The 26,834-nt window shown below is 33.0% G+C and overlaps 2 protein-coding genes across 2 annotated transcripts; one reads left to right on the plus strand and one right to left on the minus strand.

Annotated features, from left to right (window-relative positions):
* Nucleotides 1-4,595: 4,595 nt before the first annotated feature.
* On the minus strand, nucleotides 4,596-5,441 carry LOC149493823 (uncharacterized). Its single transcript, XM_089726358.1, has one exon. The coding sequence runs from the start codon at nucleotides 5,439-5,441 to the stop codon at nucleotides 4,596-4,598; it is 846 nt and encodes a 281-aa protein (XP_089582484.1).
* A 9,687-nt stretch (nucleotides 5,442-15,128) lies between these two features.
* On the plus strand, nucleotides 15,129-18,187 carry LOC149493824 (putative beta-D-xylosidase 5). Its single transcript, XM_089726448.1, has 6 exons — nucleotides 15,129-15,656; nucleotides 15,738-16,043; nucleotides 16,139-16,308; nucleotides 16,398-16,840; nucleotides 16,977-17,390; nucleotides 17,478-18,187. The coding sequence occupies exons 1-6, from the start codon at nucleotides 15,168-15,170 to the stop codon at nucleotides 18,083-18,085; spliced, it is 2,430 nt and encodes an 809-aa protein (XP_089582574.1). The 5' UTR covers nucleotides 15,129-15,167; the 3' UTR covers nucleotides 18,086-18,187.
* Nucleotides 18,188-26,834: the final 8,647 nt, after the last annotated feature.

A 26,834-nucleotide genomic window follows, 5' to 3' on the forward strand; every position in this document is an offset into this window, starting at 1 on the left:
TTTTATTCTTTCAATATTTTGATTGATTATGGAATTTTTATCATGTATTATTGAGTTTTATTTAATTACTGAGTCGAACTAAACTCTTATACTTGGGATTTGATGTAGCTTAATTTTTTTTCCAATTTATAATATTAGATTTGTTTTTCTTTGTTTAAAGTATAATTTATTATTAAACTTAATGCTTCCAGACAGAGTTTCTCTCATGGATTGATTTATTTCATTAACCACTATCGGGAGAAGGGTTCTTGATATAAAAAAAGGTAATAAATTATATGAGAATAACAACTTAATGTGAAAGCTATATGGTTTGACTCATGGGGGATTTTCATAAGTTAATGACTTTAGGTTATGAATTCACAAAACAAACCATAAAACTTAATGATTTAATTTATGTTTGATTGCACTATTGAAAGATGGGTAATTAGACTGGGTTAAAATAACTAACAATACATCGGGAGAGCTTGTTAGTGATGTTAAGTTTGTTTCCCATACTTGAACAATTAAAAGTGATTAATGAACTAATAAAATAAATTGGATAGAATTAAGTGAAGTCAAAATCCCTAGTAGCCTTTAAACCTTGATTCTTTTAATCAAAATTGCTTTGCTTGATTTCTTTTTATTCTCTTTTACCTATTAAATTTAATTTCTTAAAATAACTCCCCTTATTGCCCTTTAAATAATAGTAGGTTAACATAATTTTGGTATTTGGTATACAATCCCCGTGACACGATACTCTACTCATTCTATATTACTTGTTGCGATTTTGCACATTTGCGAAAATCATTGTCATTTTCAAACTTGTAAAGTTAGATCAATTAAACACTTATTAGATATATAGTTAAAAAATGTGAAAATTATTGTTCCAAAGATTATTCTAACTACAAATTAAATGAATATCTTGTGCATAAATTCCAACATATTTATATATATATATATATATATATATATATATATATATATATATATATATATATATATATATATATATATATATATATATATATATATATATATATATGTTGCTAGTATAGAAAGGGATACAATGTTAACAAAATTTATAACTTCAAGGGCATAATACATCACTAGCATAGTTTGGTGTCATAAGATTTTTTCCATAAAATACAAGGATATATTTATGCATTTGACTCTTAATATACTATGAAGAGTGTATATAAATGCCTAGTCAAGATTTCTAATTCCGTAGAAAATGGTAAGAAGCTTTACTCTTTCTAACATAATCATAGGCTGAAGCAAGAGTAAATTTGCCATTTCTATCTCCTCGCCATACCACATTATTATCTGCAAAATCAACAAGTGGACAAGCGAGAGAGTGAACTTGACAGATCCATTTCCAAGTGCAAGAGTCGATCAGTTGATATCGCATTTCTCCCTGTCGATGATATTTCTGGAACATATAGTTAGCCCAAAATGAGTTTCTCTGCATATAAGTCCACCAGATTTTGAGTGAATAGGCTTGCTGTAAAGAGTTAAGAGATCTTAACCCCAGCCCTCCTTCTTTAGTTGGGAAACACATATCACGATAACTGACCCAGTGATATTTCGAATGATCCACATCATTACCCCAGAAAAAAGTAGCCATTTTATGCTCCAATAAGCTCAAAATTTTTTTAGGCAAAGCCATGGTTCCCATTATGTGCAAAGGAATGGAATTTAGAACATGCTTGATCAATAATAGACGGCCACCTGGAGAGAGGATCTTTTTTATCCATCCTGTGAGCTTTGACTCAACTTTCTACAATATGCCACTGCAATAGGGAGCCCTATTAATACCTTGATAGATTGGCGCACCAAGATACGTGAAAGGAAAAGGCCTCCTTTTAATGCCCAAAACATCCTGAAGGCGAGATACCTTATCCGGAGAGACTTTCTGAGAACAATAGAAAGAGCTTTTGTTGAAATTGATCAATTGCCCAGAAGCTGCCTGGTAAGAGAGCAAATATTTTTTGAGATTTGAAATGCTTCTGACATCCCCTTTAAGAAAAATCAGCAAGTCATCTGCAAAAGAAAGATGAGAAACTATATTGCAATGTCTCGCTAGTTTATAAGGGGAAATTGTTCCCGCAGCCATTAAGTGATTAAGACCCCGAGCAAAGCTTTCAGAAGCTAAAATGAATAGATACGGTGAAAACGGATCTCCCTGTTTAACTCCTCTTGTCGGTTGAAAGAAGCCATAAGGAACCCCATTAACAAGCACAGAGAGTCGGGTAGAAGCAAGATTGCGCATGATAATATTAATCACATGAGTGGAGAAACCGAATCTTACCAGAACTGCTTCTAAAAACTTCCAATCCACCCTGTCAAAGGCTTTGGCCATATCCAACTTAATGGCTAGATTGTGACCCCTCGATGCTCTGTCAAGCTCATGAATCATCTCATTAGCAAGCATAATCTAAGTATGAATTGAGCGGCCCTTCATGAAACCTACTTGCTCCCTAGAAATCAAAGAGTCCAGCAAAGGAGAGACCCTATTTGCCAAGATGCGAGTACATATTTTGCTGATAAAATTTGTAAGGCATATAGGTCTATACTGGTTAAAGGAAGAAGGGTTTTCCACTTTCGGAATAAGAATAATCTGAGCACTTCCAAAGGCTTTCGGAATGGGCAAACCCAAGAAAAACTCCTTCACTGCACTGCACACATCCCACTTTATTATCTCCCAACACTCTCTGTAGAATCTGCCATCAAAACCATCAGGGCCAGGAGCACTATTAGGACCAAGCTGCCAAATAGCCTGTTTAATCTCGTCATCAGCTGGGGATCTTTCGAGGTTTTTGTTATTCTCCTCTGTAACCAAGGATGGTAAGTAAGCCAGAAGAGGTTGATAATTCTATTGAGAATCACTGCTCTTGAAGAGAGAAGAAAAATAAGTGACAGCTTCCGCACCCATATCAGCTTGATTAGAAATCCATGTCCCGTCTTCAGTCTTGATAGTAGAAATACGATGAATTTTCTTGGCCAACTTCACATAATTATAGAAAAATTTTGTATTTGAGTCACCATCAGCGAGCCATTTAATATGAGCTTTTTGTTTCCAGAAGGTCTCCTCAAGTTTAAGCTTTCGTATCAAGTCACACTGTTTATCCTGCAAGACTTTTGTGTTGTTCGATGAAGGGGATGAGTTAAAAGTAGCTTCGGCTAATTCCACTTCCTTTTCAGCTTCCTGAATTGCATCAAAAATATTGCCAAAAGTATTTTTGTTCCATTCCCGAATTGCCTTTTTCAAAGCAATCAATTTAAGATAAAGTCCTCGTATACCCCCTCCATGGAAATTCAAATTCCAGGTATCACGCATCATAGGAAGGAAAGTAGGATGAGTGAGCCACATATGTTGGAATTTAAAGGCTTTTTGAAAGTTGAAATCAGCCTTATTACATATGAACAGAAGAGGAGAATGATCCGAAGTAGCTCTATTCAAGTGTCTGACATTCAGATTATCAAAACAGTCTAAAAAAGCATTATTCACCAAAAACCGATCTAATCTCTCCCACACTTTACCATTACTGCGAATACCATTCTAGGTAAATTTGGAACCATGAAAGGGAACATCAATAAGGCCATAATCATTAGAAGTATCAACAAAATCTTTCATGCTAAGCAAATTAGGAGTCGAGTTATGTTTATAATCTGCCAAAGATTTGATTGCATTGAAGTCACCCCCAACCACCCAAGGTCCAATAGTAGCACTGCTCAATCGGAGAAGTCGAGACCAAAGAGTACTCCTTTGTGCACATGAGTGATACCCAAACACAGCAGATAGAGTAATGGTAATCGAAAGAGAACGAATAAAAGCAGAACAACTCAATACTTGAATATCATCCATAAAACAAGAAAGCTGCAGAAAACTATCTTTCCATAGTATCCATATCTTGTTATTGCCACTCGAATAAACATTTTCAAATCCAAGTTTGGAAGCATAAGAAAAATTTTTACCAGCATCAACCATGGGTTCAAGCACAAAAAGCAAAGAAATATGATGAGTGCGGCAAAGCTGAAACAAACGATTAGAAGAAGAGGGAAGGCCTCTAAGATTCCAGCTCATTATATTCATTGGGCTGAATGTAGTCAGAGGAAGCTTGAGTTTTCTTTTGACGTTGGGTAGGTTTAAGAAGCTCAATTGCTGTTTTAACTTTACGATTACGTTGTTTCTTCATCACTTTAATAAATCCCAAACCGGAAGATAAGTCAAGATTACCATCTACATTACCAGCGGAGAGTTTTCCAGCAATCTTTGAACCTGCCTTTTTGACATCATCGAAGTTAGCTATAAAATCTGAATCAGTTCGATCGCCCTCTGACAAATATCCCAAAGAAGAACATTTGTTATTAGCATCGCAAAGGTCCACATCAGATGGGTATGAGATCTTTTCAGCATCATGAGCTGGAATTAAAGGAACACTGTCCAGCAATACTTTTTCTGTTGGAAAATCAGAGGTGATCTTTGATGAAGAGGGAGCAGACATAGTGGATACCTTCTGATTATCAGAAATAATTTGAGGAGGAGAAGGGCCTGCTACAACTACAGCATCAATTGTAGGATTTGAATTCTGATTTTTAAACTCTGTCGAAGGAGGCTATTTCTTAGGGAACCAAACTTGAGTGGATTCAATAACTTTCTTAGCAAGCTCAACAAATTGGTCGTGCACATCGCTTTTAGGATCCATCTTGTAGGTGGAACTGTCATGACCCAATTTCATGCATGATAAACAAAACTTGGGAAGATTCTCATATTCAATAGATTGGAAAAAATCGACATTTCCATTCCCAATCCAAATACGTTGAGGGAAATCATTAGAGATATCTAATTCAACACACACCCTTGCAACCGAAGGCCGAACTAGCGAAGCAGTAGAGGCATCTACCTTCAAAGGCCTGCCAATTAATTCAACAATAGAATATAAAGCCTCTTTGTCAAAAAAATGAATGGGGAGCCCTGGAAGAGAAACCCAGATAGGAGCAATAGAACTATCGACATATGGTCTAAAAGAGGCTGACCACTTGGAGACACACATAGAAAATCCATTAAAAAACCAAGTCTGACGAAGCCAACAGCGGAGAAAATCCTCCTCAAGAACAAAGTTAATCATAATATGTTTCGAATCGATTAAACCCAATGTAAATTCTCCTTTAAAACCAATAAGATCAAATGCCTTTTTTAAAGCCTGCATAGAAGGTCTTCCAAACAGAAAAGCTCCAATCAAAGCATATCGGTATGGGTGAGGCAGTTTCTGAATATCATCTTCGGTGAAATTAATTGCAGGAAAACCTTTAAATTTGCTAGGAGTTTTAGATGATAACCTTTTAATTGTATCAACGGATGCGAAAGATCTAAGGTCTTCACCAGTTTTCGGTCGAAGAGATTGACCAGAGAGTATAGATGCAAAAGTCTGGCCAGCCATCCCTTGAGGGGCTGCCGCCATTAAACTTAAAAGTAGAGTTGTGAGTGGACTCAGTCGCTGCCAATCTTTGAGTACATTCTGCAACACAACTGTAGCTCGGTCGTTTTTTTTTTTTTTTTTTTTTGCCAGAGTTTGCTTGATCGGAGATGAAATCAAATCTACTGGCCTTTAACTAGTCTCATAGGAACTAGGCGATCATAACTGTCAGCAGCATTCACTGGAGTCGCTCGCAGGAGGTGCTGCTTCAAGCTGCTGTGACTGTCGGAAGCTCGTGGTGGTGCTGTCCTGGCTCGATCGAAAGCAGTGGGGGGTGCTATCCTCTGAAACAGCCATGGTAACTTTGTTGCTGCCACTTGTTTTATGATTGCTGTCGGGACAACTTATGATGCAGAGCTTGAAGCATTGATCTGGGGGCTCTCCTGGAGCATTGATACAGGTTTTTATCCCATTCAGGTGGAAATGAATTCTCAGGATCTAGTTGCTCGTGTTAATCGGGCACAATGGACTAGAGCAGGACCCTCGATTTTGCTACGTGTTGATGACCTATTGCATATCCACTCCTCTTCCATTCATCACATCTATCGTGAAGGAAATCAAGTGGCACAACTTTTGGCCACTCATCAAAGGCTACATCATTTTTCTCTTTCTTTTACCTCTTTTAATTCTTTGCCTCATTTGATTAAAGGTATTGTACTATTGGAGGCCATGGGGTCTTCATATTTAAGATATAAATAAAAGGATCACTTTCATTAAAATATATATATATATATATATATATATATATATATATATATATATATATATATATATGTCACACCTTACCTTACTGTAGGACATGGCATGTCGCCCGTAATATACTTAATAAGCACTTAAGTCTTATAAATGTGTATTATGTATACTACAAGGGACTTAATACTGTTGATTCTTTCAAATTATATCTTGTAGAAAAGTAGATTTAATTATTAAATGTAAAACTCATTTTGGTTCTTTCATCTGTTATAAAGAAATGTCTTTTTTTTTCCGTAATATACTAAACATATGAAACATAGCTTCCATTAAGCTCAATATGATTTCTTAAACATCAATTATATTAGCAAAAACATAAAATGGTTCCATAACCCATAAGCCCATGGATGGTTTAATTACATACTGAAATCCTTTTCACTCCTTAGATACATAATAGAAATTCATACAATCACAATTTACATGTATATGCTCAAATATACATAGATGTTCTGTTAATGTTTAATACATCATACATATTCCAAAAGAAGTCAAATATACAATAGCTACATCAGTAGCATACTATCTACATCAAACAAAAACGATCTTCTCCTAGTTCTTTTTCCTTGCCTTTTCCTGTGATAGCACAAAAGCAACTATCGCTAAGCATTTTGCTTAGTGGTGTACTATTATAAAACAAACACAAATTTATCAAATCAAACTCTTTATATGAAATAATGAAGCATAAGTCATAAACCCACCATGTTTAAAGGAAATAAGAAAGAAAAAAAAAACAATACCATTTAAATCATAAATTCATAATGTAGTCTTTACAGCTTTTATAGAATCAATTCCGAGGGCCATCAGTGTCTAATGTGCACATCGAGACCTGCTATCTACAACCTCAATCTGTGATATGATTTCAACAGAAGAGGGAGCAATCTACAACTTCAACATGGAGGGAGAATTTCATATCAATCATATATCATCTAGTGATGATATCCATGTTCAATCGATCGTAATATCAACTTTAACAAATGAAGTGATATTCGAGGTAATAACCATGTCTATATCAGCTGTAAGACTTTCAAACCATGTCTGGTGCAACTACTCATGTGTCTCATATTATACAGGGATGTCTTTCGATCCAACCCATAAACGAAACTGAAAAGTTCCTATTCATGGGAAACAGAATGAAGGCACGAATAGAAGGAATTGAGACTTATAGATTGATCCTGGACACTGGTTGTTATCTGGATCTTGAAAAGTGTCTCTATGTTCCTGAATGTGCTAGAAATCTAGTTTTTGTAGGGAGGTTGGATAATGTTGGTTTCAGTTTTAAGATTTGTAATGGTGTTTTTTCATTATACAAACTTAAGTACTATTATGGTTCTGGTACTTTGATTAATAGTTTGTATCGTTTTAATCTTGATGCTGAATTTATTGAATCCCTGTTTAATGTTGAACACAATATAGGTATTAAACGTAGTGCACATAATGAATGTTCTGCTTTCTTGTGGCATCAAAGGTTAGGTCACATATCCAAAGAAAGGATTTTGAGGTTAGTGAAAGGTGGAATCTTACCTCAATTTGATTTCACTGACTGGGACGTGTGTATAGATTGCATTAAAGGTAAGCAAACTAAACACACATTAAAGAATCCAAACACAAGAAGCAGTGAATTGCTTGAACTTATACACACTGATATATGTGGCCCTTTTGATGTTCCCTCTTGGTGTGGTGAAAAATATTTTATTACCTTTATCGATGATTTCTCACGGTACGGTTATGTATATTTACTGCATGAAAAGACTCAATCAGCGGATATCCTTGAGATATTCATTAATGAGGTAGAAAGGCAGTTAAATAGAAAAGTTAAAGTGGTGAGATCTGATAGAGGTGGTGAATATTATGGTAAATTTAATGAAAATGGACGATGTCCAGGTCCATTTGCAAAGTTCCTTGAAAGTCGTGGCATTTGTGCGCAATACAAAATGCTAGGTACACCTCAACATAATGGTATAGCTGAAAGGCGGAATCGTACTCTTATGGAAATGGTTAGAAGTATGCTAAATAATTGTACTATACCTTTATCATTATGGATGCATGCATTAAAGACTGCTGCATATTTACTTAATAGGGTTCCTAGTAAGGCAGTTCCTAAGACCCCTTATGAACTGTGGATGGGAAGGAAACCTAGTCTGAGGCATCTTCATGTTTGGGGTTGCCCAGCGAAAGTAAGGATATATAATCCACATGAAAATAAGCTTGATGCTAGAACGGTTACTGGATTTTTCATAGGATATCCTGAAAAGTCAAAAGGGTACAGATTTTATTGTCCTAACCATAGTACGAGAATTGTTAAGTCTGGTAATGCTCGGTTTATTGAAAATGGCCAAATTAGTGGGAGTAGTGAACCACGCAAAGTGAATGTGCAAGAGATTCAGATTGAAAATCCAACTCAGATGGATTTTCCTAATGTCTCTTCTTCGATTGTTGTTCCACTTGTTGTATCACGGTTTAACAACATGGTTGAACAACAAAACAACATTCCAAACCCACAAAATGACCATATAAATGGTGAACCAGTAAATGATGAACAAATCACAAATGATCAAGTGGTTTCACAAGAAATAGCATTATGAAGGTCACAAAGGCAAAGAAGGCCAGCTATTTCTTGTGATTATGTGGTTTACTCACTTGAGCATGAATCTGAATTGAGCATTGATAAGGATCCAGTCTCTTTCAGAAAGCCATGGAATGTGATAATTCTGAAAAGTGGTTTAATGCCATGAAGGAAGAAATGCAATCAATGAGTGACAATCAAGTCTGGGATTTAGTCGAGTTGCCTGAGGGGTCAAAACAAGTTGGTTGTAAATGGGTTTTTAAGACCAAACGGGACTCTAAGGGCAACATTGAAAGATATAAGGCCAGACTTGTTGCTAAAGGTTACACTCAGAATGATGGCATTGATTATAAAGAGAACTTTTCTCCAGTTTCCAAAAATGACTCTTTAAGAATTATTTTGGCTTTGGTGGCTCATTATGATCTAGAGCTTCACCAAATGGATGTAAAGACAGCCTTTCTTAATGGTGACTTAGAGGAGGAAGTATATATGGACCAACCAGAGGGGTTTGTGGTCACAGGAAAGGAAAACTTGGTGTGTAAGTTAAAGAAGTCAATATATGGACTGAAGCAAGCTTCCCGTCAATGGTATCTTAAGTTCAATAATACCATCACTTCATATGGTTTTATAGAAAACACTGTTGATCGGTGTATCTATATGAAGGTCAGTGGGAGCAAGCTCATTATGTTAGTCCTATATGTTGATGACATTCTTCTTGCTGCGAATGATGTTGGGTTGTTGCATGATGTAAAGGGTTTTCTTTCTAAGAATTTTGAAATGAAAGATATGGGAGAGGCATCCTTTGTAATTGGAATAGAAATATTCCGTGATAGGTCACAAGGACTGTTAGGATTGTCTCAAAGAGCTTACATTGATAAAGTATTAGAGAGGTTCAGAATGGAAAAATGCTCCGCAGGAATAGTTCCAATTCAAAAAGGAGATAGGTTTAGCGAAATGCAATGTCCTAAGAATGATTTGGAACGTAAAGAGATGGAATCTATTCCATATGCGTCAGTGGTTGGGAGCTTAATGTATGTTCAGACATGTACTCGACCGGATATAAGTTTCGCCGTAGGAATGTTAGGGCGATATCAAAGTAATCCAGAGATGGATCATTGGAAAGCTGCAAAGAAAGTACTTAGGTATTTACAAGGCACTAAGGATCATATACTCACTTATAGAAAGTCCAGCCATCTAGAACTGGTGGGATACTCGGATTCAGACTATGCCGATTGTGTAGATTCGAGAAAGTCTACATTTGGCTACTTGTTTCTTCTAGCCGGAGGAGCAGTGTCATGGAAAAGTGGAAAGCAGTCTGTCATTGCTACTTCCACTATGGAGGCTGAATTTGTGGCATGCTTTGAGGCCACTGTTCATGCATTGTGGTTGCGGAACTTTGTCTCAGGTCTAGGCATTGTCGACAGCATAGCTAGACCGTTGAGAATTTACTGTGATAATTCCGCAGCTGTCTTCTTCTCTAAGAATGATAGGTACTCTAAGGGTGCAAAGCACATGGATTTAAAGTACCTATCTGTGAAAGAAGAAGTGCAAAAACACAAAGTGTCAATTAAGCATATCGGTACTGATCTGATGATAGCGGATCCGCTAACTAAAGGCTTATCGCCCAAAATCTTCACTGGCCATGTTGATAGGATGGGCATTATAGATAAGTTCTTGTTAGCATGATGTTTAAACTTGTAAATATATATACATATGGTTGTTTTGCTCATATTATTGTGACACTTGGGAATTCAACTAAAGATGTGTTTTGCTTATTTATGTGTTATCCACATTATAGATGTATACAATAATGGTTTGAGTGAGATAACAATAACAGTTGATTGTAATAATGTATTGATTGTTGAATAGTTTCTCCACTAAAGTTTTATGAATTGAAGTGGTCTGTGATATATGGAAGGAATCATGCCGTTCAATGACTTGTGACCGCCATTAATCCGATCATCTTAATTCAAATTAAGGTAAACATGATAGACTCAAGAAATGCACATGGGCCAAGTGGGAGATTGTTAGATTATTTTAATAATCTGTATGTGGCCCATGTGATTAAAGGGCTGGTTCTAATTAAGGTGGCCCAAGATGATTGTTATTGGGCTTAATGGATAAGAGCCAGTTAGAGTTTTAATACACTTCCTCTGCCTTATAAAAGATAAAGAAATCAACAGATTAGGGTTAACACAAAAACAAGAGAGTGTGACGGCTCCCTCTAACACATACGGAAATAGTTTGTTTGAGAGAGCTCATAAAAGAAACTCCTGCAGCTATTGATTATTCTCTGACCATTAAGAGAGCACTTACGGACAAAAGGACAGAGTGAAGAAACGTAGATCTACTGTTACGGTGAGAATCAAATTGTCCCAACGAGGTAACCCATAACATAGATCTGCCGTTATGGATCAAGGTACGCTTCCGATTATTGTATATACTTGTCAAACAAATTCTATGAACAATAGATCTGGGCTATATTAAAGTTTATTCAACACGAATTTGACAAGAGTAGCACGTCCAGCCCTCAATATTAATTAATTTGATTTTTTATTTTTTATTTTTTTTATTTTTTTTTTTGCATTTAAGATTTTACCACAAGTCATTTGGAACTTAAATTATTTCCTTTTTACATTATTAAATGCATGCATATGTATCCGAAAAATTTTTTTTATAGTTTTTACCTTCCAATATAAAACCATTATGAAAGACTAATATATTTGTCAAATTATCCATAAGAGAATTTTTTTTTTTTTTTTTTTTTTTTCGTTGTTAGGTTCTGTTATGCTTGCAAGAAGTATTTTTTAGTAGAGAAAATACATTTTTATGTATAAGTTAGTTCAAGTTTCTATTTTTGACATGCTTTCAGTTTTTTAATATAAATTATGTAAAATTCTATGAGTTCGATTAATTTTATATCAGAATTGAAAATTTTTGCAGCAACAATGAAAACAGGTAGCCTTTGGTACATAGATTTTTTATAAATAATGTAATATTGATCCAAAATTAAAAAAACAAAAAATAATCCAAATGTTAAACGTCAAATTTAAGATTCTTATACTTTTAATTATTAATTTAAATTTGATTTTACTAATATAATCTTAATGTAGGTAATTAATAATAATATATTTATTAATTTCAATAAAAATTCATATTATACTCCGTGCAGCGCATGGGGGGACGACAAGTTTATTAATATTAACTAATTTTTTCTAATTTTACACTTAGTTATATTAGAACTAATAACTAAAGTAATAATGAGAGACAAGATAATTTAGTCAAATTAATACATAGCTTATTATAGTTTCGCAATTAATAAATTAATTGCTTCTTTTATCACCATGAGAAAAAAAAATAATATTAGTGATACTAATTTTCAAAAAATATATCATCAATGATATTATTGACATTTATTTCAGCTCTATAAATGACTAAATTAAGGAAAAGTAAATTAGAAAATAGGCAAAAAATTAGTTTAAGTCCAAAGTGAAAACTTTGACTGGGCTTCAAGTTAAAAACTTACTCCCTCTGTTTTAAAATAAATGTGGTTTGTCATTTTTATAATTTTCAAGACTCCATTAATTTTTGAAAAAATTATAATCGCACTCTTATATTTTATCGAAATTAACGACTTTACCCTTGTATTTCTTAAAATACACTATCATACCCCCATCTTTTCAGTCCATCAAACGCTGTGACCCTTTACTTCATTTTGTGCACCGTCAGACATTAAATTGTCATGAAATGACATTAATAATCCTAACTAAAAGACAAAATCAATTTTTGCCTTCCTGGAATACTGCTGGCACTGCATGTGAGATTAAATATGGTTTTCGCAATGTAAACTGCACCTCCACTGTCCGTTAAGAGACAACAGCTTCCAGCGAGCTTCATCAAATTGGTGAGCCGAAATCAACTCCGTTCTCTCTTCTAAATATCTTCCCTCATTCAATTTTAAGTTTCATTGAAATGCGTAGTATGCCTATAGTTTCTATATGGAACTGCTAATCCTAGAGCCTGCTTGCAGCCATAGAAGAGTAAATACCATCCTTCTATGGCAACTTTTTTCCTCACTCTATTTGATCTGCAAATATGAAATGCACAACGAAACACAACAATATGATAAAAATCAAAACATTTTCTTGTTGCTATGTTATTAATATATGAAATCGCAAGGAAAAGTAAACATTAGCATTTCTAGAATTGCACAAAGCTTTATTATAATATCTTCAAAACAACAAACAATGCTCCATTTTTTTGCGAATGAGGCAATAAACAATGTTATGGACACTCAACATTCAAACTTGTGTTTCCGTATATTCAAGTAAATCAAATTATTATTGTTGAGTTTCAAACACAGATTTGGGTCATGAGTTTTTGGCTTGTTTACTGGAAAAGAAACAGAGGAAGAAGAAGAGGAAATTTTGGTGAAAAAAATTTCTCTCTCTTTAGACTGTTAAGTTTTGTTTGACTTGTGCTTTAAAATCATAAAAAATTGACAGGATGGAAAGATGGTATAATGGAAAGAAAATACAATAGCATAGTAATCTATTTTTAAAAATACAAATGAAGTTTTTTTTTTTATAAAATACAAGGGTACAATTATAATTTTCCCTTAATTTTTTTGTTTCCTAATCTACCTTTATTAGTTTTGTATTCTACTCATAATTTATTTATCCCTCAATTACTTCCTTAATTTAATTGGAGGGGAGAATAGACATTTTAGAAACTAATTTTTGTAAAATTTAGACTAGTAATTGCATTCCTTAATCCATGTGCCGAGCTAAAAAAAACAACACTCATTTTGAAATGTAAACATTAATATTATTTAACTCTAAAAATAAAAAAGTAAGCAATTATTTCAAATAAGATTAAAACAACTAGATTGGTAAAAGAAAATTTAAATCAAGCAGGTCCTGATAGACATGCCATTGTCCTTTATACTTTCACGATCAAATACCAATAAACTATTAATCTGTTTGGACAATATTATATTTTTCAAGGAGTAAATTAACAGTTATTAGACTGAAAAAAAAAAAAATCAAACACAATAACCATCTTAAACTAATATCAATTACAAAGCACAATCACTCTGAAGGTGATAAAACGTCATTCACATCAAAAGGGAATATAATGTATAAAATGAACTCAACAAATTGTGGATGCAAATAATTAGTCATTTTTTTTCTCCAAAGACATACTAGCTAATTGGAAATATATGCGAATTACTTTTCTTCTTCTTCTTTCTTTAATAAATAGAATTCATAATAAAAATACTTACATGTAAGAACAAAATGAATCAATAAATAAATAAATTCTTGTGAACATTTACAGAAAATAAAAAGTTGAAAAAGGAGTTAGAAATATTTATCATAAATCAGGTCAAATTCCTTAATATTTCATCAACAAATTGAGAAACTCAAATCAAGTAGGTTCCTTGAGTCATGATTCCTTGACGCTACCCTGATGGGTAACCGTGTTTCTAATTAATTCGCCAATATAATTTCTATAAAAGATTTCATTAAAGCGAAAAAAGTCGCAAGGATTTATTATGCCATCTATACAATATGTAAAACCAACAAATAAAAAACATGTATAGGGTAGTTGTCTCATTTGAAAAAAATTACATACGATAGATGCTCTAATAAAGCAAAAAGTTATTCTCATAATATAATATATAATACATAATATTAAATCAATTATTATGTGTTCCACTTACATAGGGTGTGGAAAAAAAAAAACTTAGAAAAAATCAAATAGAAAGAAAAGATTTATCAGATTATTAGTAATCCCTAAATAAAAAAAAAAAAAAAACAATCACACGTATTTACTATGCTATCTATACAATAAGTAAAACTAAACACTTATTTATATAGGCTATTTAGTTGTCTCGTGTGTCTGACCGTACCAATTTCAATAAACTTTACTTTAAAATATATATACTTTTTTCATTTTGGGAATAATGTTCTTGGATAATTTATTTCTATCTTAAGGAAAGAGAACAAAAGATTTTTATTAAATTCTCTCTCTCAAGAAAAAAAGATTTTCACTAAAAAATAAAGCAAAAGATTAAAGAATTTTTCGTTTCCAAATCATATTAGTGGATAAATTTGTAAGAAAAAGATTTTCCAAACAACAACAGATGAAGATTTTTCCTTTTATCGGGAATGGTATAATTGGATAAACACTAAATAATCAATCTTTTTTTTTTTTATGAATAAAAAGACAACAAATATGATCTTAACTGAAAATATACATGAATCTTACCTCAACCACTAGCTTAGAAAGTTTCAAAAGATTTTGAAAACCAACTGTGAAAACAAAAATCAAGAATTGCCTATAAATAACATAACCAGTTTTAGAACCATAAGCACCTCTGCAAAATCTAAAAGGCCATGGCTGAAAGCTTAAGTTCTATTCTCATTATCAATCTTTTATGTGTTGCTTTCTTTGCCATTTCTACTGCAGCAGCTAGAAATGGACTGAAAAAGCCATTAGATGCCACCACATTAGGCAAAGATGATGTTTCCATTACTGGGACTAACTTCACATATGTCTGTCACCCTTCTAGGTATGCTGCCCTTGGATTGGACATGGCAAATTTTGCCTTCTGCGACAAGTCCCTTCCCTATGATGCTAGGGCTAGAGACTTGGTAAACCAGATGACATTGCAAGAAAAGGTTCAACAGCTTGGACATGAGGCTTATGGTGTGCCTAGGTTAGGGCTACCTAAATATAATTGGTGGTCTGAAGCCCTGCATGGTGTGTCCAAGACGGGCCCAGGAACTTTCTTTGACGAAGTTGTTCCTGGTGCAACTAGCTTCCCTACCGTAATACTCACAACAGCTGCTTTTAACGAGTCTTTATGGAAAACTATTGGTCAGGTAATTAGTTTTGTTGCTGTTCCTAGCATTAAAAGTCTCAGACATACGTTAGCTATTAATGTAAATATTTAACTAATGCAGGTTGTTTCGACGGAAGCAAGGGCAATGTACAATTTAGGTCGGGCCGGATTAACTTTCTGGAGTCCGGTTATTAATGTAGTAAGGGATCCTCGATGGGGAAGAGTCATTGAAACACCTGGAGAAGATCCTTTCATTGTAGGTAGATATGCTTCTAATTTTGTAAGAGGCTTACAGGACGTTGAGGGGACTGAAAATCACCCGGATCCAGACTCTAGACCTCTTAAAGTTTCCTCATGTTGCAAGCACTTTACTGCCTATGATCTTGAAAATTGGAAGAACATTGAACGCTATATCTTTGATGCTAGAGTAATTTTCTTGAAGAAAAACCTTTGTTCGTTTTTTTCCAAAATTCAAAATCATCTTAGTGACAATTAATTAAAGTTATAACTGAATGCGTTCAGGTGAATGAACAAGATATGGTAGAAACCTTTAATCGACCTTTCGAGATGTGTATCAGAGAAGGTGATGTGAGCAGTATTATGTGCTCTTTCAATCGTGTTAATGGCATACCTGCTTGTGCTGATCCGAAACTCCTAAATCAAACGATCAGAGGAGACTGGAATCTTCATGGGTAAAGAAGATATGATGAGCTTGAATTAATTTAATTTCTTTATTCAATAAATAATACAACTGATTACGATTTTATTGTTTTTGTGACAGATATATAGTCTCAGATTGTGATTCCATCCAAGTTATGGTTGAACGCCATAAATTTCTTGGTGACACTAAGGAGGATGCAGTTGCAAGAACACTTAAAGCAGGCTTGGATCTGGATTGTGGAAAATACTACACCGAAAACACTGAAGCTTCAGTAAAGCAAGGAAAGGTCGGGGAAGAAGACATAGACAGGTCACTAAAATATCTCTATGTGGTGCTTTTGAGAGTAGGGTTCTTTGATGGAATCCCTCAATTTCAATCTCTTGGCATCAAAGACGTGTGTTCCGAACAACACATTGAATTAGCAGCACAAGCAGCGAGGGAAGGAATTGTCCTCCTGAAAAATAATGATCATACTTTGCCCTTGGAGTCTGATACGATCAAAACCTTAGCTGTTGTCGGTCCTCATGCTAACGCTACCACGGTTATGATTGGAAATTATGCAGGTACATATTTTTAACATCTGATCTTGAGGTTTCGTTTTGTTTTGGTTGATTCCCTCTTTTCAACCCCTATTGGGTCAACTACAAACCTTTGTGCCAACCACATGCTCCAAACTGATAAACATTTTGATTATTACAGGAATTCCATGCCGATATATCTCTCCCATTGATGGGTTTTCGACATACGCAGAAGTGAGTTATGCAATTGGATGCGTCGACGTTGCTTGTAGGGATGACAAATTGGTATTCCCAGCAATGAAAGTTGCACAGGAAGCTGATGCTACTGTAATAGTAGCAGGTATTGACTTGTCTGTTGAAGCCGAAACCAGAGATCGGGAGGATCTCCTCCTTCCTGGTTACCAAACTGAACTTATCAACAATGTTGCGAATGCTGCCAAAGGTCCAGTTGTTCTCGTAATCATGTCAGCAGGAGGGATAGATATCACTTTCGCTAAAAACAATGACAATATCAAAGCCATTTTGTGGGCTGGATATCCTGGAGAAGAAGGTGGTCGGGCCATTGCAGATGTTGTTTTTGGAAAATACAATCCTGGTAATTGACTGGCTAGTAGTTTTTGATTAAGAAATTTCAGTTTTTTATAACTTTTGTAATTTTTTATCTTTGTTTTTTTGGGTTTAGGAGGAAGACTACCACTTACTTGGCATCAAGCTGATTATGTTGATCAACTACCAATGACGTCCCTACAATTGAGGCCAAATGATGAACTAAGCTATCCAGGTCGAACTTACAAATTCTTTAATGGCTCTACAGTTTACCCATTTGGGTATGGACTCAGCTACACTAACTTCACTTATAAGTTACCACCTCCAACAACATCAGTTAATATAAAAATAAACAAGTTCCAACATTGCCATAGCTTGAACTACAAAGAAGACACCTTCGCGCCTCCATGTCCATCAGTCCGAACTAATCACTTATCCTGTAAGGAAAGTTTTCAGTTTGATGTTGAAGTGAAAAATGTTGGATCCAGAGATGGAAGCGAAGTTATGATTGTTTTCTCCAAGCCTCCGGAAGGAATTGTAGGGGCAAATATTAAGCAAGTGATTGGCTTTAAGAGGGTTTTTGTTAAAGCTAAAAGTAGCCAGAAGGTTAGCTTTGAGTTTAATGTTTGTCAAAGTCTGCAGATCATAGACTATAATGCTTATAGTGTTCTGCCTTCAGGAGGGCACACTATCATGATTGGGGATGATGTAATTTCTTTTCCAATTCAAATTAGTTTTAGTTAGGTAATGAGTAGTAGTGCAAATAAATTTTGAGTTAGGGAGATGTTAGCCAGCAACGTAGCTATTGTCTAAAATTTGAAGTTAATGAAATTTAGTTTTGATTTATGATTTTGTTTCTCTTATTATTTTTTTGAAAATCTTAAAGATGAATTGGGAAAAAGCTAGTTTCCATAAAATCTTATAAATTAAACCATGATATATAAGATGTGTTTTGATTGGCGGTGCGCTGCGCTTATTTCCGCTGCAGTTACAAATTAGTTCTGTTGCTTCGCCTGGTTCTTGGTTTCTGAGTTATTGGCGATTTAGTGTTCAAGTTGGTGAACTGCTTAGTTGCTTGTCTTGATTTCTTAATGTTTGCTTGGAGCATGTATTTTGGCTGATTTATAGTTGCCTTTTGTCTTGTAGGTTATTTCAGCTTTCTTGTATTTTCCTTGTGCGTGCAAATACCCTTCTCTACCTTTTAATAACATTTATACTTGCCTATAAAAAAAAAAAAACCATGATATAGATTATGTGATTTTTAATATTAATCCTTTTCATTTATGAATATTCCTACACTAGAGCAAATCCATCTTATCTTAGTTATCAAAAAGTTAATTACACATTATAAAATGAATAGAATCACTCACTCCTCGCTCTAATTGAAGTCTATGTTTCACGCTAAGTTTAAACTGAACTTATTTATATCATCAAATCAGTATGATCATATGGGCTTCTAAAATAAAAACACCAATTTACTATTGCTTTAGCCATTTGACTGATAGTTTACTTATTATTTACTGTAGATTGATTATTTTTCTTGCGATTTTTCTCGCGAAATGTATGCAACATAGCAAGTTGAATAATAATAAAATAAGGTTAGTTTATTTTTTTGAGTTAAATCAATAAACAGTTTGTGTTTGTCTCAAATTGTAAGCTATCTTATCTTTAGAGCTGTAATGAAAAAAAAAAAAAAATTCTTTTTGGATATGTTGAAAAACCTTTATTTATTATATGAAAATACAAAATTGCTATTACAATTAGTTTTTTATCCAATTACTAATCATTCAACTCAGTAGACTGTTAAATCAATGCGACGTTTAGAATTCGATATGAACAAATAAATTTATATCTTTTGTGCGCAACAAGGTATAATTTAGTGGTAAGTGCATGTATGATCTCACAATAGATCCTCATTTAAATATACAACTCAGATTGTTGTGCATGAATTCTCAAAAAAAAATTATATATTTTTTTAATAGAAAAATTTTGTAGTTCAGTTAAGACTAAAGAATAAGCAACTCAGACAGTAGTGCATGAATTACCATTTTCATGGTTTTGTTTACAACACCCATTACTTCCAGAACCACTTGCAGGATCATACTGATTTGGAGCTCTGCTATCATATACAACTTTTTTATATTCTAGTTTATGATACCATCCATCATGGTTTTTTTTTTTTTTTTTTCATTACCATAAAGTGAAGGCAGCCTATGCTCATGATAGCAAGTAAAATGCATGTGATTTTATATACAAATTTTACAGTCTTTCTGATAATTATTAAGCATAAAAATTAGTAATTTATTCCCTAATCCATGTGGATTCGACAATCTTTTGTTCACTCAATTACTTGTACGGCCCGTGCACTTGCGGAATACGCATTCAAAGTCCATCAGCTGAGTTTCTAGGTTTCCACCATTGCTGGAGCTCGGCTCATGCTGAGCTGCAGTTCCAACGGCAGGCGTACTTTGGGTGGGTTCAAGCTGGGGTGTAGACCCTACTTAAAGGGGTTGGTTCATTCGGAGGCATAGATCCAGTTGCAGGCTTATGTTTCGTGGCATTGCCCCGATTAAGGATATTATCCATAAATTATGATATCGTGTATCGAATATGAATGATCAAATTTTTTTATAGAAATTTTGGATGTCAACAATGACATTTAAATGCCTACACTAAGTAAAAAGATTAGTTTCTTTAGGAATTCATTTATCGTTTTGAATGGACTATTATTGGAAGTAATAGGTTTTAGAAATCATGAATTAATAAAATAAAAATTAGACTTTTATCGAAAAAAACATTAGAGAACATAGTAGCTAAAATTATTGGAAGAGGAATCATACACTAAGTTTGCTTGGGAAAATACATCTTTAGGTGAAAATAATTATTCGATTTCTATATTCATAATTAATACAAGAATCAAAACAATTAATAAATTCACTTAAAAATTAGAAGCACTACAAAATATTCAAAGATCCTAAAATAAAAACTCATGCGGTGGAAACAACAAATAAATAAATGCCAAATAAATTTTTTTAAAAAAAAAAAAAAAAGAAAAACAATCCCTTAATCAACAAGCGTAACTTATGGGTTCTTGATTATTAAAAACTTGATAAGAAAAAACATAATTTTTTTTATCAACAAAGTTATATTATGAATAAAACGATCTAAGTTTAACTCACTCTAAAAACTAGCTTAAGCGGAGGAGGTTTACCTAAATTTTATATAGACTAATATAGAGGGCCTTTGTTAAAGCGTAAATTAATAAAAAGAATAGCATTGAATTCGATGTTTGTAAAAAATTCTTCATATCATAGATTATACTGCTTATAACATTTTGCCATCAGAAGGGCACACTATCTTTAATGGGGAGATAGTGTGCAAATAAATCTCAAGTTTAGGGAAATATTTGTTAGCAAAATATATAGCTTTGGCCAAAAAGTTCGAAATGGAAAAAAAATTTAGTACTATAATTTTTTATTTTGATTTTGTTGAACATTTTAAAATGACCTGATTACTAGCATTTGAATGGCCTAATGCATAAATTAACTTATGTACTTTACGTAAAAAAATCTTATAGCACCCTTAATTTTTACTTTGACCTATTAAAAATTTCAAATTATAAAATTGCAGAAAGTATTTTATTGAATTTTCAAACTTTTAAAATTATATCAATTAAATACTTATTAGATATATAGTTAAAAAATGTGAAAATTATTGTTCCAGAGATTATTCTAACCACAAATTAAATGAATATCTTGTGCATAAATACCAATGTTAGCAAAATTTATAACTTGAAGGGCATAATATGTCACTAGCATAGTTTGGTATCGTAAGATTTTTTCCACAAAATACAGGGATATATTTATGCATTTCAAACTTGTGTTTCCGGCTTATTCAAGTAAATCAAATTATCATTGTTGAGTTTCAAACACAAATTCAGGTCATGAGTTTTAGGCTTGTTTACCGGAAAAGAAATAGAGGAAGAAGAAGACGCAATTTTGGTGAAAAAAATTTCTCTCAAAAATTTTGTTAAGTTTCAAACACAGATTTGGGTCATGAGCTTTAGGCTTGCTTATCAAAAAAGAAACAGAGGAAGAAGAAGAGGAAATTTTGGTGAAAAAAATTTCTCTCAAAAACTTCTCTCTTTAAATAATAAAAAATTGACGGGATGGAAAGATGGTATAACAGAAAGAAAAGACAATAGTATAAAGATAACAATATTACTATGTTACTTTATAAAAATAACTTAGCATTTATTTTACTATATTACTATGTTATTATTAATATATATGATTATGTTTATATACATTTCCTTACATCTTATTTATATTCTTTTATGTTGCATAATAATTATTGATTTGGTGCATTATACTGGGTGAATTGTTTGATTACTTGTGCTATGAAAGTGTTGTCCTTTGTTTGTGTGGAATTGGGATGAAGTGGGTCACCATGGGTTTCTGAGGGCAGTCTTCGATACCGTCAGCCATGTATGGGGAGATCAGTCCCCCCGTGTGCATCTGATGATATATGATGTGGAAAACCACAGGGTGGCTGCCTGTTGGTATGGAAAAGAAAAGAGAGTATAAAAAAAGAGAGTGCTGGTCAAGTGAGGATTAGACCAGTGGACCATGTATGAGGGATCGGCTCCCTAGTGCACACGTTTGAGAGGGCGGGCCATGAGGGAGGATGGCTCGCCATGGATTTTGGTGACACCACTGACTAATTTCCATTTGTTTGATTATTTGAAGGTGAAGCCACTTGTGAGTGTTGATGTTGTGCCATATGTTTGACTGGTTGTGTGTTCATTTTAGTATCTTATAATGCATTTCGCGTGAATGCTTGTGTTATGCATTATTTATTATTATTCACTGAGTTGCAAAACTCACTCTTCTTTATTTAACTTGTCAGGAAGTAGAAGCCCATCGATCCGACTAAAGCTCTGTAATCTTCTCTGTAGGGCTATAAAAGTAAACTCTGATTTCTGTAATTAGCTAATTTATGTATTGTTATATGTAAAAAACTTCACTACTTCTAACTATTGTTGAACTCCGCAATTGTAGGACCTATGTATCTCTAATCTTGGTTTAATAGGTATGCTAATCCATGATTGTCCTTATTATTTATCTAAATACATATGAATCAGTAATCCATATTATCAACGAGTTGTATTAATAATAGGCCTGAACTATGTTTTATTTGAGATATTTGAGATTGAGCCAGGATCGTGTGATTACTATTACTATATATATATATATATATATATATATATATATATATATATATATATATATATATATATATATATATATATATATAAATTAATATGGGCTTACTGCATCTAGGATTTTGCTTGGCGTGTATGGATTTTGTAGTTTAGGCTTAGTACGGGCCTTGGAGGCCTTAAGCTTACTTTGGCCCTAGTGCCGGTCCAGCCCATGGTTTCGGGTCGTGAAAATATATATATATATATTGATGTGGAGCCAAAACTCTTGTTACTCTCAATGTCTCCTCAACTTCTATAATATGCTCACATATAAATTTAGAACAGAACATGAGTATGTAATTGCATCCACGAGCTTTTAAAAAAAAAAAAAAAAAAAAAAAAGACAATAGAAAGAGGGCAATAATAATTCTTGCATTATACATCCATCATTTTTGTTTGATTCGAATATATATCAACCAATTCGCCCACACATTCTCAAGATATGACCGCAACTTTCCAACTGCCAGATTGAACTACTTACATGGTGGAGAACAAGGCAAGATATGGCCACAACTTTCCAAATGCCATATCTTCCCAACTACAAGATATGCCCACAACTTATCAAATTCGCCCACACATTATCAACTTTTTCTTTCGGTTATCAAATCTGAGAATGATTTTCTTTCCACTTTAATACTTCCATTTTTCTTGCAACTAGATTTGATAATGAATCATCTCTCTCTGTCGCCATTTTTTCGTTTTTAGAATGAATGTCAGTCTCCTTACTCTTGGACATCATAATTGTTGAACGACATCAATGAAGGGTCACAAGCCAGCAATTTTTAACATTTAGTGTAACTTGGAGAGGTTTGAGAGGATAGTTTCTAATTGGTGCCTTTCTGGAAGTATACACCCTTATTTCACTTGAGCGGAAAAAAACATAGGGTACAAGTTATTCTGAGTAAATGTTGCATTTTATTTAAGTCTATGTCGCTCATGTCTCATTCGAAGGAAATGAGCGTGGAATGTTCATTAGTGCTCATTTAAATTACAAAATTACATTCTGTTAGTCGGAGTTAACGAAATTCGTTCACATATTTACAATCCACATTATGGACAATTACATAAAATGTCACTCATTTTTGTGCTAACAAATACAAAGCCAAGCACACAATGAAAACCACATAGACAAATAGTCATTCAGTCATACTTTGAAAACACAAGTGTATTAAATGCCAACCCTTTTTCTGTCTAACACTTTTCTCATTTAACAAGCAATTATCACTCGCATAATAGAGCTCACATAAGAGCATTTTAGATGTTTATTTGCATCCTTCTCAAAATTTCAATTTGAAGTAAAATTCTCTATGTTAAAAAAACACCATAATCGTAAAGTTTCCCTATATAAAGAGAAAATAGGGAGTACTTAATTGGACTCATCTCGATGACCATTACATCAAGTTAAATTTGAATTCATTTAGATTTTTACAATTTATGGGAGTCAGAGCATCATATTCGAGATTTTAGATGCATTCTTTTAATCAAAATATTAACAATATGTTACTACTCACCGATTAATAGTTTAACTCAATATTAGAATCAAAACTTTTTATTCTATATATCTAATAGGTAAAAAAAAGATACAAAAAGACAAACATATATAAACATATTACCAATTTATTCATTTGATATCTCATCCATTAGATATGGTAAAAGCACCAAAAGTAGCAAGCCATATTTTCAATTTTCAAGTTTGTCTAGTTGAAAGATATGATATATGTTCTTGGAAATTATGTAGTCGATTAGGACCACTTGGAGCCTTTCTTTTCAATTCCCACATAGAATGGTCAAAAGCTATATCACCATTTGGAGAGTTGTCTATATCACCAGCAGATCGCTTAGAACTTAGGCCAGAAGGAGTTTGACCATCAATTTCAAAATTTTTTATGTTTATTGGTATAAGGTCGCGATTATCTCCAGTACTGGCAGATCCTTCAACTACAGGTTGTTTAGAATTAATAACAGAAGGACGAGATTTAGCTCTTCCAGCAAAGAAAATTAGGAGAAAGATAAAAGCAATAAGCCAATAGGCTTTTGGAAAACCTATTATCTTCATTTTCGTTTTGCAGCCTCACTATATTTACAACACAAAATGAGGATGTTTTAAGGTTAATCTCTCATTTTGTAGGGTATTTATTTGTGTCAATTGGTTAATTTATTAGCATAATTGAATTTGTGGATTGTGCTTTATTGTTTTAAGTACTTCTAAGATTTGTATTGCCAGAAATAGCATATTTATATTTATTTGTAAAGATTTTGCAATTAATATGGTTAGGTTAATAGTTGCCACTTTTTTTCTTTTTTGCTTAATCAACAAAAAAAAAAAAAAAAAAAAAAAATTCCTGAACTTCTTTGTTTTCTTTTTTTTTTTTTTTCAAATTTTGCCAATACTTCTAATATTTTCAACCATAATTTAGCGTTAGTGGACCCCATTTTTGCCATATTACCTACATATGGACACCGGCGGTGCCATACTATGTCGAGTGGGGTCAATTGATCCCACTCAATTTTTTAAAAAATATTTATAAAATAGAATTAAATTGGTAAAAATTAAGTGAAAAATTTAAAATTTTTAATTTGATTGATTCCACTAAAAATCAAATTAAATAAAATGATTCCACTAGAAAATATTTCTAGCTCCACCAGTGCATATGGACAGGCCACGTAAGATTCAAAAAGTCTTAATTGAGCATCATCAAATGCTGCTTTGGGAGAGATCAAATGAGAATTTTTCTTTTCCAGATTCAATGTTGATGGTTCTTCCATGTATAAACCCAGGGCAGCGGGCATTGGTGGGGTGTTGAGAAGCTCTCTTCAGATCTTCTTATGTATTTTTTATCAATCACCGGCATTATGGATTTCAATGAAGTAGAGATTAGAGCTATTTTATAAGCCGTGCATATTATTTCAAATTCAAGTTACAAAAATTCTTTTCTCTTTATTGAAACACATTCTAGTTTTGCTTTCTGCTGGGCCTCCCTTAGCTGCAAACGAAATCACTTTGTGGATGCTTTGGCTAAAAAAGGAGTTCTTGCAAATCACTTGTTTCTAGCTTGGGGTTAGTACTGTTCTTGATTTCCTAGATGTATCTTTTGAATTTTTCTTATCTCAAGAAGGATTTTGTAGTCTCCTGGTTCCATTATTTATTTGTTGAGGTATATTTAAGTTCAGGCTATTTCACTTAACGTATCGATCATAGTCTAATTTTGGTGTTTTGCGCATCAATCTCGGTGTAGAATATTTGGCATATTAAGTTTTTCTTTACTTTAACATGATTTATAAAATAACTTGATTCGAGGGAAAAAAAAATTATATCCATTACATTAGCATAAAATATACAAATTTGATTTCTTTTCTTTTTTTAATCTATTAGGATGTTCTATGGAGCAAAATAACAATATGCGTCATACAACAATGGATAGTCCTTTCGTATATTCACAAAATGGATAAAAACTCTTATAATCAATAGAACTCAAATTCCATTGGCTAAATTGATCTCTTTTTTTTTTCTTTTTTGGTATTTTAGCAATGAATTGCATGCATCTAACTTTATTATTGCAATATACTGTTACCTTTGTTCTATAATATTTGTAACATTTGAGAAAATAGTTTGTTCCAAAATACTTGTAACATTTGTGGTTTCAAGGAGTAATAAATTTTTTTTTTTTCATGTTTACTCTTTGCATATGACCAATAATTATTACTTCAATTTAATAGATTTTTTTAGAAAATTAGTATTAAATTAAAGGTAATATAATGAATTTACTCGATAATTTATTGTAATTTAGAAAAATTTAATGGTTTTTTAAAGGAACTTGAAATTCCAAATGTGACAAGTATTATGGAACATAAGTAGTAGATAATAACATTTCAGTCTAGGTTGTCAAAATAAGTTTATTTGGTCAAATCCAACGCTGGCTGCTAGTTAAAAATTTTCAAAATAAAATATCGAAAATTTTTAAATAAATTCCAAGAAGTGACTGTTGGTTACATTTTAGACATCAAATTTAATTTTTCATTTTTAATTTAAATTTAAAATTAAATAAAATTAATTATTTTCATGAATAAACTCTACCCTTTGGCACGCCTTGAATAAATTATTCTATATGTTAATAAATTAAATCCTAATAACTCATTGGCATTAGGATTTGAATTAATTCGAAACTTAATACTAATTATTGTATTGTTATTATTATTATATGAATTATCGAAAATTAAATTAATATAATA

Source organism: Jatropha curcas, chromosome 9 (genome assembly GCF_041381405.1).
Source record: "Jatropha curcas cultivar XTBG-Jc1 chromosome 9, XTBG_Jcur_1.0, whole genome shotgun sequence".
NCBI lineage: Eukaryota > Viridiplantae > Streptophyta > Magnoliopsida > Malpighiales > Euphorbiaceae > Jatropha > Jatropha curcas.

Bases quoted from the DNA above. Each gene is read 5' to 3' on its own strand.
- LOC149493823 (XM_089726358.1), bottom strand. From the start codon at position 5,441: ATGGCGGCAGCCCCTCAAGGGATGGCTGGCCAGACTTTTGCATCTATA.
- LOC149493824 (XM_089726448.1), top strand. From the start codon at position 15,168: ATGGCTGAAAGCTTAAGTTCTATTCTCATTATCAATCTTTTATGTGTT. The intron at 15,657-15,737 runs GTAATTAGTTTT...TAACTAATGCAG, and splicing joins TATGGAAAACTATTGGTCAG to GTTGTTTCGACGGAAGCAAG. The intron at 16,044-16,138 runs GTAATTTTCTTG...GAATGCGTTCAG, and splicing joins GCTATATCTTTGATGCTAGA to GTGAATGAACAAGATATGGT.